Consider the following 13,498-nt stretch of genomic DNA (forward strand, 5'->3'; position numbering starts at 1 on the left):
CATAAGACAAGCATTATTGCACACTCCAATATCTTTCACATCATCAGACAGCATAGTTTGAAAAAAACACTTAAGACGCTGCACCTGCATATTGGCCGGGTAGAGGGCAAGCTGCAGGAGAGGCCGCAACACTGCTTGGTTTACACAGAGAAGCACTGCTGCCAAATGAACAGTGAGCTCCACCACTGCATGCTCACCACCTGACGCATCAGGACGCACACGCAGGGCATTCAGCTGGTTAAACACTAACGCACGGGCAAATGCCCTGGATTCTTGATTGACAAAGACTTCAGAGTTCTTGGTGAAGTCCTCAAGTGCTGCCAATTGCTGAGAAAGAGAGGCAGTAGGTTAGAACATCTGATGTGAATGGGAAAAGATGGAAAGGGAAGCGTATTTTCTGAGGTGGACTTGGATGCTCACCTCCGGTTTAGGATGGATGTTGGGGTTGGAAGCTCTGTACAGCGAGGTGACTTCTCTGAACAGAGCTAATAACAGGTACACCGTCTTCTTCACAGGTGAACATCTGCAGGACTGTACACACCGCAAGTCAATCGAGTGCATTATCAAATATGATGCATTTTAATAAGCAGTTGATCAATTATGCAAGCAGGTGGCAAAGGAATACCTGACAAGCGGCCTGTATTCTTTCTATTTTCCCTTCAAGCATAGCCTTGGCAACTGCATCTCGGAGAGTCTTGTACTCCCCACCACAGACTAGATACTGATCGATCTGGCTGCTCTCTTGACTCTGAAGAGAAAAATCCAAATACGTTACCAAGCAAAATCAGACGTGGCACAATGGACAAAACCACCTTTTATAAGGATTGTTTTTTTAAGAGAGAAAAAACCCACCATCTGAAGTATCTCCAAAGGAAACAGCCACCTAAGCTGATCTTCACACAGAAGTCTCTGGACGTACTCAATTCCATTAAGGCTGCAGATCTTTCTGATGAGGTACACCCTGTACCAGTCGTTCCCACTGTGCTTACAGAGATCCACCACACTGTTGAAGAACGCAGCCCGTCCATGAGGAGGCTCCTCTTGAGCATCTAATTTACAACAAAAAACAAACTTGCAAAGGTGAAAATGCTGAATTACTGGAAAAGCAACTAAACAAAAGCATAATGAAGACTACTGAAGACGTTAAGTGGCATTTCCATTCATGCACATACAATTTTGATTTCTATCAAATCTATTTCTATCTGGCCTCATTCCAGTTTGTACACTACATTTCCAAAAGTATCCAGTCACCTCTTCCAATTAGTGAACACAGATTCTTTAAGGTGCACCCACTGCTACAACACAGGCAATCACACAGCTTGTACAATAATCATAGAAAATCTATATCTTGTGAGCTGAATTATCACTAGCACACTTGGTTTAACATAACGAAGCACAGATCAGCCAAACCAGTTACTGAAGGAAAAGTGCAAATAATATCAGGCCGCAAACAAAAGAGAGGATGGAAATGATCATAAACAAACACACTGACGTAAATAAAATCATTTCTGAGTGTATCAATGCTACTCTTATTTATTCTTATATTTTTCTGAGAAAACAGGTACTTACTTCAAAAGATATAGGCCTTTTTAACTGTAATTTTTCTAATACTAAAACCTTTGCACAGTAGTATGTTTAAAGCAAAGGTACCAAAGCATTCATAGCAAAATAAAAGCACAACAGAGCAGACTGGCTTTTTATTATTACTTGCCTGCAACAGCACTGACCACCAGACCTGCTGCCATATCCAGACACAGGCGGATTCTGGCCAGCTGCTGAAAGTGCTCTATGGTTGCAGCACCAGCTGCCCCAGCCCCAGACTGCAGGAATTCCAGCAGGAAGTTGCTCTCCTCCTGCAGACACGCTTGCTGCTCCGCCACAGAATGCCACTGGGTTCGCTCAATCATGGAGTCCTACACACACAAAATGCGCAGATATACTGTAAAAAATATCTGAAGGAAACGAACCAACCACATCACGGGAAAAGGGAGAAACAGAAAGGGAAAGCAGACACTTCAAACAACTGACCTGAGAAATAACGAAAGTAGGAAAACAAAGAATAAACCATACCTCCAGGCAGTTGATGTACAGGGAGTAGAGCTCAGTTTTGTCAGCCTTCTCAAGGATGTTGCTTTGCTCTACTCCTGTGAGATGTTGCTGAAGATAGTCTTTCACATCATCAAAGCTAAAAAGCATTTAAATTAAAATAAAAAGCACAGAAAGAAAAAAGTCCAATAAGTGACCTTTATTCTACAGTACTACTCAGACAAAAGGGGAGGGGGGGCAATGCAATTCTAAAGCACATCTGTAATGTTTATAAGCAGTTTGCACAGGACAGAAAATCTTGCATAAATTAGAGAGATGGGAGTGGCTGCTTGATTTACGCATTGTCAAAACACGAAAAAAGGTCCATACACATACGCTCCACAACTCTCAAGTAGAAAAACATATCCAAACATTTCATTGTAATTTTGTTTACTTTAATAATAACGTCTGTCTGAAGTGAATGCAGTGTGTCATCAGCACTGTTAACAGCTTGAGAACTGACACTCTATATTACTATAAAGCATCAAATAAAATAATACTATTTGTTTAGGGATGCACCATTAACCCCCCCCCCCCTTGTGATACCAATACCTGAACCTTGAGTACTGGCCAATACCAAGCACCAATACTAACTCTATTTAATCTATATATATATATATATATATATATATATATATATATATATATATATATATATTTTTTTTTTTTTTTTTTTTTTTCTTTTCAGTAATGAAAACCATATTTATCAATTGAAGTAGATACAAAATATTTTTATTGCACAAAACAGTTAAAAGCTGAACTGAAAAATATGTAAATATATCTGTGGTCTGTACATTTAAGCATGCAGCAGCTTCTCTGGCTCGACAAGTGTCATTGCTGCACATCCGAATTTATCAAGTCATTTGTCTCACATGTGCGTCTCCAAGTGTCAGACTCAATAGCAGCGGTCAAGATACAGATTTCTCTACAAGACCACACTGAGGTTTGCGCTTACTCTATATGAATATTGCTAATGAAACTCAAAACAAAGCAATACACATAGCAATACATTCACGGCCACACTCTTACCTGTATTTCAGCAGCAATTTCAGGACTACAGAGCGTACTACAGGGTTTTTATCCACAGAGTCATCAAAAGGAGAAAGGGCCTTGGTCAAAAAACGCCTATCATGACCTTATAATGGGAAAAAAGAGAAACCCAAGTTAATATATATTTAAGCACAGCCTGGTCCACGTTCACATAAGCTATCTCTGGGACAACTCTCACTCTCACCCCTGACATTGGGCACAGAGCCTGCCTCCACCATAAGGAAGGATAGCAGATGGCGGATGATGGCCCTGCTGGGGGGAGAGTTATCTCTGAAGCAGACCGTGGAGACCAGGTCAATGAAGAAGGTGTTGCACTGCTTTCTGAACTGGGCATTCCGTTTGATCAGGGTCCTAATAGACAAAAACATGACACACGGTCACCTTTCAATCACACGGCATTGACAGAGATGGTCAAACAAGCCCTGTATCCAATATATCTCGGAATATGGATCAGTACTGATAGACAATTTGATCCACCTGGTTATATCACAATAACAGTGTGGTCTACATACCGAATGGTCATTGAAGGCTTGAGTTCAAAGTCGTCTTCTATTCCCTGCATGCAGAGTGGGCAGTACATCTGCCCTGGGATTAGCCACTGCTTGATGCAGACCAAGCAGTAGATATGGTCACAAGGCAAACTCAGAGGGTCATGAGGGTCCCCCATACACACAGGACAGGGCTGGAAGCCAAACCTGGACACACACAATAGCAAACTGGTTTGAAGTATACCCGTTTCTGCTATACTGACATATTCAAATGAACAAATTGATTTGAAGGCTCTTTTTCAACTGCAATCCTAAAGAAGGCTATGGCACATTTTGTACCTGAAAATGCGCTCATTTGCTCCGTCTTTGCAGGCTTTGAGTACATGGATAACTGCCTCGAAAGGCTGTTTCAGTTTGAGGTCCGAGTTACTGCCCAAAACCTTAAAATGAGAGGGAAAAAGAAAACATCACCATCAACTGCAGAAAACAGTGCTTGTAGGCGTTTAAACCAGGTGAAAACTGACTAACTTGAGCCAAGTGTCGAGTGTGCTCCAGAACCACTGGCTTTAACTTCTTGTCTTCTTCTACACCAAGCAGTATGTGCTCAACAAACAGGGAGAGAGAATAGATACGACGCCAGCCATGCCTGACCAGACATCACACACACAGAAAAAAAATACATTTGTTCAGAGCAGCGTTAACACGCTTCCAGTGACATTTCTGTGTATTAATACTGATTAACTCACTGCACACGGGTGACCATGGTTTTGCTTAATTCTCCATAGTGGCGCAGGCTTTCCTCTGAGCAGACCAACTCAATGGGTACCTGCAATTTCTTCACCTGTCGCAGCCATGCCATACTTTGAGTAAATGCATCCGGAGCCTGTGGTTCCAGATACTCAACACAGGCCATAGCAGCATATACATCCAGCACCTGAAGACATGAGGAGAACAATTAAAGAAAAACTTATCCTTACATATTTTATCCTTTAATGCTTGAACTGCTTTTTATCATCCTGCATACAAGAGGAAACCATAACTTACCATTTCCATGCCTTCTCTGGATTGTCTGTTGTCCATAAGCACCTGAGCAATTTGGGGCTCAATGGTGATCATTCTGAAGAGATTTTGTAGACGGTTTTTAAACTCATGGTAGGCAGCATGGACCCAAGGCAAAGACTTCACCTCATTTTGTACTGAATCCTGGCGGCCTCTCAGTTCATTAACGCAGCATTGAAGGGCCCCAGACAGGAGCTGAAGATTACACAAACCAAAGAACATACAGGGCCATTTTTATTGTAAAATGAAAAAGTACACCTATACCTTTTAAAGTGTTTTTACTGACCTGCAGTTCCACCTCTGATCCTACATTCATGGTCAAACAGATGAAATCTTGAAGATACCGGTGGAAAAACTCCATCTGAACTTCTTCCTCTGCTCCTGCAATGTACCTTCCCAACGGTGTCTTCCAAAAGAACTCATCAAACTGCTTCTGTGAGTGACCTAAGGCAAGAAAAACATGTAAACAAATTTGTAAAACAAAAATAATTTCCTTAGTGATGTAAGATAATGCATGATTATTCAGTGTTTTCACTCACCCTCTCGATGCAAAGCATGTACCCAAAGTTCCTCTAAATAATCTTTGATTCTCCAGCTGAACGGCATTATGCAGCCCATATCCCTATCTCGAACAACGTAGTTCTGGACCAGAAATGTCTTCGTCACGGAACTGTAAAAGAGAAAGTTCCGTGTGATAGTGAGAAATGCACCAATGAAGCATTTCTTCAGGAGGTGTCACTACAGAACTGCAGAAATTGCTTACTTTGGATCCACTCTTGTGTATGGAATTTGCAATAACTTGACATTTCCAAACATGTCCAACCACAGTTTCTTCACTGATTCACCCGAGTTTGCATCCAGTAAGAGGTCGAGATTGCGGTCACGGTCAATAACTGAGATCATTTGAGCCAGGAAGGGAATAACTGCAGCTTGAACTCGCTTCCATAGTGTATGCCTGTTATACAGTAACAACCAACAGCTGATGAAATAGATACAGAAGAAGCAATGCACAGCAATTTTTGGGTTAACTGCCGTACTAGTGGTCAAATGATTGGTCATAAACAAGATGTAAGGGACCGGAATACTGCTAAGACAATTCACTGGTGGTTCCAACAGAGAATAAAACACACAGCAGTAATTATTATAGCATAGTCCTAAAATTACATTAATTTACACATTTCTCATGATTATCAGTACTAACACAAAAAACAGAGAAGTGTTTAAGTTGTTTTTCCCCCTCAAAAGATACATGTCCCCGTAGTACATGGTACATAAGAGTTAATTAAGAGTATTCACTAGCTGTCTACTCACCTGAATGTCCCACCCTCTTGTAGCGCATCAATATTGGATGCCTCCTTGAAAACCCAGTTCTTATTTGAGACAGAGTGCTCCTCATGGGTTTTCAACAAAAAATGAAGACGTGACTTCACAGTTTTCAGAAATGCAGCTGTTGATTGCAAATGTTAGAGTTAGAATTACCGATGTATGGAATTGAATCACTGAATCAGTAGCTATGAATGAAATCGTTACTTCCACACCTTGAAGTTCCTGCCCATCAGTAAGGAGAGTTAACAGAATCTCTACTCTCCTGGTGCTGCGACAGCCAGCCTCTCCCTGGTCTCTTAGCATGCCCACTGCGTTCTGAACACAGCTTCGCACCAGCCCTGTGGTGTCCAAGGCATTCTCCCAGCTCTGTGACAACACCACAAAATGAATTTATTAATAAATAAACACACTGAAACAAACAAAATAACAAATTAAAAAAAATAAATAAAATTACTGATGGTAGTACTTACAGTTCTGTCCTCTTGGTCCATTTGCTCTGCTTCTGCATTCATGTCCTCTGTCTCCATAGCTGTGACAGACACATCCTACTTAAACATCACGCAACTATATAATAGCTGGAGGTCGACTTGTCTAATTTGTATGCTCTTCAAACACCTAAATCTAAAACAAAGAATTTGCTGTTACCCTCAGGCTTTTCCTCAAACAGCTGGCTGATGGTAAGACACTGCAAGGCTTTAATATCAGAGACGATATCTTTTGATCTTCTGAGGTCATCAATGTGGACTGACTTCCAAGGACCTTAAAAGAAATGTTAATTAATAAGAACCTGTTAAAAAACACTAAAATATTCAGTCTATCAGCTCTCAAATAATAAAAAAAAAAAAAAAAAAAAAAACAGATGGTTGCTCCACCTCCATGAAAACCAACATAAGAGGTTCCGCCTTCTATTCTTGGAAGTTTGGTGATGAAGTACACAAACATTCTGCTGTCCTCCTCATTCCTAACCTTGTTGATTTCATTGATGGTGGAATACCTAAAAGACATTTGAAACTCACACTGTCATGCCTGCATTTATGCCACACTGTGAAATGCAGTCAGGCGCAGGACTTACTTTGCAGATGCAATGAGATTGGAGCTTTGTAAGTCTTCATCAAAATCAGTCTGAATAATCAGTATTTTGTCTCCAGTGGTACTGTCTATAAAGTTCCTGGGGTGGGAAAAAAGGTACCAATCACTGACCAAAATTTTGTAAAATATTTGTTTTTGATTATGGAATATACAATAGGTCATGCATACCTGATCTTTTTCAGGAAGGAATGCTCTGTGTCAAATTGCTGCAGCGCAAGAAGCTCAACGTTTGGAACTACTTCCTGGAGCTGTCTGATGTCTGCTACTGTCAGAAGTCTGGAGAAGGTAGTCACCTGCAGGATTTCAAAAGAGTCAGGGATTAGAGAGAAAATAATTTGGAGTTTATATAGTAAGCAAAGACCATAACTCAATTCTTTTAAAACAAAAGACAAAAGGCAGCTTTACCTCAGTGAAACAAGACTGGCTCCACTCTTCTTGTTTTGTGTGACAAAAGACAAAGTCAGCCAGGGAGCTGTGCTTCTGGTCTTCGAAGTACATTCTTGCTAGATGTTCACTTTCCACTTGGGAAAGAGCTGTGCTATCTAGGCGAACCACTGCATCTGGTGTAGCACAGTTCAGCAGGATGAGTTTGGCCTCATCCAATACGTGTCTGCCTGGGCTAGACAGTTCCATCTCACTTTTCTGTTTCTCTGTAACTTGCAGAAGGACTGAGGCACAAGTATCAGAGTGATAACCAATGAAAACATCAGCTGGGTCGTACTTCTGTGCCTGGGAACCAACTGAACGGTCCTTCTGAAGAGCAATGAACTGAGAAACCCATTTCTTAAGCTCTGTGACCAGTTGCTTTTGTTCATTCTTTAACACTGTATTGATGTCCAGGTAATGTTTCTCCAGCCTGTTAATCAGAGGAATGGGAAACTGCTTGTAGACAACTTCCTTCTCTTCAATGACTATGAGCCTGAAATCTTTGTGCACTCTGCACTTGACACGATGAGTTCCAAGCCCCAAATCCACATACTTCTGACCTCCAAGGCAAACATAGTACTGATTGAGTGCATCATACAAGCTTTCATACAGGTTCTGCAGATTCAGAAGCACAATGGTTTGACCAGTCTCCATGCATATCTTCACACGATTAATGTTGCGGCAAATCTGGGTGTATTCCTGGTCCTTTGGGAAACTTGAGCCAAAGATGATTTCGGGTTGGTATTGCTCAGAAAAGAACGTTTGTTGAAGAATTTGTAGAGCCGCATAATTTTTAGTCAGGACGAGTAGGTATCTGCACTCCTCATCTTGACCAATGGCTGTAATGTTTTGTCTCACAAGCTCAATGGCACTGATACTTTCAAGGTTGGGTTTGAGATTAAGCCTGTTGGTGAAAACAGTGACGGCATCAACGTTGTCTTTGCCACTGAAGTTTCTCAAAACAGCTTCCACAATCTGCTCTGCACTGGGCTTTTGTTCAGAGGCCTTGGCGATCGCAAACATCATCTTGATCAAGCTGTAGTAGTCACGCAAACCAAAAAACCCTTTTCCTTGTTTCTTGCAGATATTGAGGTAAGCTCGGGCAAAAGGCTGAAAGAAATCTCTAACCTTGTCAAGAATCATTGCGTCAGAAGAGCAAATGCCTTTGGCACTTTCAATTAACTCCTTCTCATCAGGATCACCACGGGAAACAAATATTCCTCTGTTCATCTTTGCTGGGTCCAAAGCCCAGTTGGATATACCAATGAATCCAACTTTCTTATGTGGCAGTGGCTGATCATCTATGCATCCTTCTTCAAGCAAAGGATGGAGGGTTTTCAGGGGCATTTTTGGAGAATCCTCAGCTAGACCAATCTCATCCAACACCACCACTGAGATATACTCATTTAGATTCTTGCCCTCCTGGAAACGGGCACACTGCTTGAATGTGTTAATTATACCATCTGGGGTGGAATGAGGACTGCATTGAAATGATACCAAATGAATCTGTTTCAGTTTCCTATACAACTCAGAATGGGCTGCTTGGCCCTGCATGGCATCTGCGACCAGCGTTTTAGACAGAGACTTGGAGCTTCCAGGTTTCCCAACCAAGAATAGGGGGATACGCAACTCAATGCAAATCACCATCATGAAGACATTTTCTTTCAAAGCATTGTTTCTTGCAATAGTTTCACCCAGTGGAACTCCACTTAGAAGAAAATCTTGCATAACTGAGATCTCCTGCATTAACTTCACCGAGTTATATGTTTCATTTAAGCATTTGCAGATCTTGCGTCTGTATTTCTCTTTGTCTTCCAAGCAGGCATGATAGCACACACCAACAGCCATCACCAATGACCACAAAATAGGGTTTCTTTCATCAATGTCCTTGTGACTTTCTTCATTCCTCTGTGGCCTCTGACCAATCTCATACCTGGCAAGTTCTGTAAGCAACATTTCATTATTTTGGTAGAACCATGCAAACACTTGCATGCATCGCTCAACATCCCTCAAGCTTACAAAACTGCATTCATCCTTTCTTGTCCTCATGTACTTCTGAGAAGCTGACAAGACATCTGTAATGGTCCTGATGTAGTCCTCATCAAAGGAGTGGCTTTCAACCACTCTTTCGACTATTTGCTGGATATACATTTTCTCAGTGTGGTCATTGAGTTGTCCAAAGTCCCACACTAAGGGAATCATGCTAGGAGGCAAAGCCTGCACTCTGTACACAAGCTGGCGGAGAGGAATGGACCCAAGCTTCTCGTCTGTTTCTTCAGCTCGCACTCTGTATCCCAAACCAGCTGACTCTAGCCTCTTAATCATTACATCTGTGTGTTTTCTGTACGGATTACAAGCAGCAATAATCTGTAAGCCAGAGTGCTTCATCATGGATTCTCCCTCCACTGTCTTATCACAGATAACTTCTTTGATGCTGCTGATGGCCTCTGTTGTATTTGCCTCATCAAAGAACAACACAGAGTCAAAGCCGTAATACTGCTTGTTTGTGTAGGCCATGGCCTCTGCCTCTTTCACTTTGGTGTAAATCATCTCAGAATTTGTTCCTCCATGAACTTTGACTAATTTCATATTCTCTGTGGCAACTCCACTCCTTTGAAGCTCACACATGAATTTGATGAGCCTGGTCTTCCCACACCCTGTCTCACCCATGATAATGACAGGAATCCCACACCTAAAGCGCATATGAATTGCAAGAATCTTGAGTATGTTGTCAGTAGTGAGCTCATAACTTTCATCAGGGTCAAGAGGCCACTGAATTCCCAGAACACGGCAGATTCGCTCAATTTTCTCTCCTCTTGGGAGCTTATCAAAATCTATATTGAAAGGAACCCTCTGGAGCTTAAGGCCCTCATACAATTCTCTGGTCATGATGTTTCTCTTTATCACCATTTTTGTTGATGGATCAATGGCATCTACCAAATTCTGTTCATTCAGCTGTAAATGAAAACCAATGAAGGTCATGGACACATGGTCATCATTGAAGAAGATATAAGGATGAGGCTCTGATTCCCATCGCTTCCTGATTTTGAATGGAGCAAGGTCTTCCTCACTAACGCCAGAAAGGTCCATCTGTAGCCTCCCAGGGCTCTGGTCAGAGATGCTCAGAGAGGGTGTGGCAAAATCCTTAGCCATGAGTATCATGAAATTAACCACAAAGTTTTTGAATCCTTGCAAAGTGTCTCCTGTAAAAGAGGCATCACAGAAAACGGACGTCTCACAGTCTCGCAGCTGTAAGTTCAGGAACCATGTAAAATTCCGCAACTCTGCCCAGGATGGGTCAATCACACCACAGTACAGGAACAGCAACTGTAGGCATTCCACGTGAGATCCTTCAATTCCATTATACATGAAGCCATCCAAGTTGCTGCTGCTGTGGAATCGTTTTAGATACTGGTATGGGCGCTGATAAGCCTCACTTCTGAATTCCTGATCATCCATTAGGGGATCATCACCCACAGCTATGGATGAGTCTTCTTGCAGCCTCATCTCTAGCTCAAGAACCTCTTTAGGAGCTCGGCAGTGGACACTCGGAAACACATTCAGGAAGCCAGACTTTCCATTCAATCCCTGTCAGTAAGAACAGACAACAATGTGTCATGTGTTATTGGGACTTTGGCAACAACCACCAAATTAGGAAATTACAAAAACGGACTCACAGCTCTTGGAACAATATTACATCCATTTCTATCAGACAAAAGGATCTCAATTATATATAAGTGCCGACTGCTGCGTTTCCACATTCTTCCTTCTGAATCCAAGAGATAACCCAAGATCAGCAGCCTGAACAGAAATTCATGGAGGCCTTTCTGCACCTACAAAGTAACATACATGTTTAATATCAATATATACATATTTTCATTTTAACAAACCGTGAAGATAACTTCATGATAATTACCGAGGATGTGACATCAAAATGAAAGACTCTTAGGCCCTTCTTAGGGCTGTTGAGCATTGACTGGAGAACTGCATTTTCATCTACTCTGGGCTCTATCAGCCGGACACATTTGAGATGTGTGGACCTCTTGGTGATCTTTTTCAGCTTCTCATACATCCGATGGATGTAAAGTGATTTGCCTAGGAACATGCAATAAACGCTATTCATAACATTACTCCATAAAAATACAAACGTATTCTTTCCATATATAAACGTGAATGTATACCCACCAACACCTGCTCTTCTTGAAGACACGATGCCCACACTTTTCCTGTTTTTAAAAACAGCAGCAGCACTGGACTGGTCACTTGGGACTGTGTAGTGCTTGGCAAGGTATCTCTGAATTCTGCTTAAGGGTTCCTGTGGCACCATGTGCAACCTGAACTGACTGAAGACGGATGGAAGATACGTATGCTCACGATCTGAACTACAGATCAACACCAGTCTGTAGTCATTTCTGCTTTGAGTCTTGTGACGCTGGAAAAACTGTTCCACTTTGTAGCTCACTTCATACGTTAGCTGATCAATATACAGCATTGTGTATATCTTCTCTCCTTTATAGCCAGCTGTAAGACAACGCCTAAGGAACAGTTCCACTTGCTCATATGGGGTGGAAGGTCCACATAGGAGCACTTCATCATATGTTGGAAGTGGCTCATCTTCACTGCTCATGTAAATGGAGATGCAAGAAGTCAGAATCTCTGTGGAAGGGCAGACAATGAGATTCGGTTTTCCAGCAGCCAGTCCTATAGGAAGCTCTCTCTGTATATTTTCCTGATTCTGCAGATCCTCAGCATCATCCTCAGCATCATCCTCAGTTGCACTGGGACTATTAGCCAAAATTTCAAGAAGTCTTCCCAAGTTTCTCACATCAAGAGAGCTAGGGAGGAAATTCTTCATGTTCTTCATGTATTCATTCCAAATTGTGTCAAGTCTTCTACCCTCTCTTTCTGGATCAAAATGATCTGGAAGTTCATCGGGGGAACAGACATCTCCAATATCCATGTCACTTTCAAACATACTAGGAACTTCAACAAAGGTTTGAAAATCCAGGTCTTCATTTTGCTCAGGAGGCTTCTTAAGCATCTCATACTGAAGAACATGCCAAGTCTGCCTCAAATCAAAGGCAGTGCAGTTAGGCTTGATAAAGGAGAGCAGCATGAGAGCTTGATCTTCCAGATTTGTCAAGTTTTTCTGAGTAAGCTGACTGCACAGATACACTATCTGCTCTGCTGTAAAGTAGTTAAGGTAGTAATGCTGAGACCTCTGCTTGTCCATGAAATACATCCACAAGCTCAAACATTTCTCAATTTTCTTACAGACTTCTGAAAGTTGCTCTGCCACATCACCCTTCATCATGACAACATTCACAACATTTCCCAAGTTGAAGTCCATGACAATGCAAGCTTCCTCACTATTACAGTTGATATTTGCCTCCCAATGTCTGAACAATGGGTTTCCAGCCACAAACAAATCAATAAATGCAGATGCCAATCTCTGCACACCAGCAAAAACCTGGAAATATAAGAAAAGATATCGTGAAATGCCGCATGCAAAGCTGTGTATGTATTTGGATAAGCCAAGTTAGTCTCTTTAAGCAAAGCATACTAATAATCGACACCTACCTCTGCAAACTGATCAACCTCATTCTGGCCTTGATCTCCCTTGCCAGACATCAGCATCAATTTATTCTGAAGTTCCCTGAGGTCCTCAAGCGAGTAACATCGCATCTCAAGGCCTTCATCATGCATCTCTGGAATCTGTAGTTTCAGGACTTTATCCAGACTCAACTGAAGAAAAAAAAAACATTTTGAAATATCCTACTGGTCTAGAAACTGTATAAATACACACAATTATAAAACACCTTTAGCAAACCTTCTTTTGATTTTCTGCACTGATAACATAGATTCCTTTTGTGTTGATAGCTGATGCCAAGGACAGAGATGATAGTTCCACAGATCCATGACTGTCCTTAACGGTCTTCAGCCATTCCAAGTGTCTTGCAGTGTCACGCTGAATA

At 41.7% G+C, this 13,498-nt stretch overlaps 1 protein-coding gene across 2 annotated transcripts in view; it reads right to left on the bottom strand.

Annotated features, from left to right (window-relative positions):
• Positions 1-13,498, bottom strand: part of rnf213a (ring finger protein 213a) — a 41,034-nt gene that overhangs the window by 10,023 nt on the left and 17,513 nt on the right. For both annotated transcript variants that reach the window (XM_037544574.1, XM_037544575.1), the window contains 29 exons: positions 13,354-13,491; positions 13,104-13,268; positions 11,709-12,993; positions 11,440-11,618; positions 11,201-11,356; positions 7,503-11,111; positions 7,266-7,390; positions 7,081-7,176; positions 6,881-7,002; positions 6,654-6,767; positions 6,479-6,537; positions 6,221-6,374; positions 5,994-6,129; positions 5,446-5,637; positions 5,222-5,352; positions 4,969-5,126; positions 4,668-4,877; positions 4,370-4,557; positions 4,152-4,269; positions 3,963-4,063; positions 3,648-3,830; positions 3,320-3,486; positions 3,115-3,220; positions 2,071-2,185; positions 1,712-1,913; positions 853-1,049; positions 626-748; positions 421-531; positions 85-327 (listed from right to left, as the gene is read on the bottom strand). In XM_037544574.1, the coding sequence (XP_037400471.1) occupies positions 85-327; positions 421-531; positions 626-748; positions 853-1,049; positions 1,712-1,913; positions 2,071-2,185; positions 3,115-3,220; positions 3,320-3,486; positions 3,648-3,830; positions 3,963-4,063; positions 4,152-4,269; positions 4,370-4,557; positions 4,668-4,877; positions 4,969-5,126; positions 5,222-5,352; positions 5,446-5,637; positions 5,994-6,129; positions 6,221-6,374; positions 6,479-6,537; positions 6,654-6,767; positions 6,881-7,002; positions 7,081-7,176; positions 7,266-7,390; positions 7,503-11,111; positions 11,201-11,356; positions 11,440-11,618; positions 11,709-12,993; positions 13,104-13,268; positions 13,354-13,491 (8,883 nt within the window). The remainder of the gene's footprint in view (positions 1-84; positions 328-420; positions 532-625; positions 749-852; positions 1,050-1,711; positions 1,914-2,070; positions 2,186-3,114; positions 3,221-3,319; positions 3,487-3,647; positions 3,831-3,962; positions 4,064-4,151; positions 4,270-4,369; positions 4,558-4,667; positions 4,878-4,968; positions 5,127-5,221; positions 5,353-5,445; positions 5,638-5,993; positions 6,130-6,220; positions 6,375-6,478; positions 6,538-6,653; positions 6,768-6,880; positions 7,003-7,080; positions 7,177-7,265; positions 7,391-7,502; positions 11,112-11,200; positions 11,357-11,439; positions 11,619-11,708; positions 12,994-13,103; positions 13,269-13,353; positions 13,492-13,498) is intronic.

The sequence above is a fragment of the Pygocentrus nattereri genome, chromosome 14, assembly GCF_015220715.1.
Source record: "Pygocentrus nattereri isolate fPygNat1 chromosome 14, fPygNat1.pri, whole genome shotgun sequence".
Taxonomy (NCBI): domain Eukaryota; kingdom Metazoa; phylum Chordata; class Actinopteri; order Characiformes; family Serrasalmidae; genus Pygocentrus; species Pygocentrus nattereri.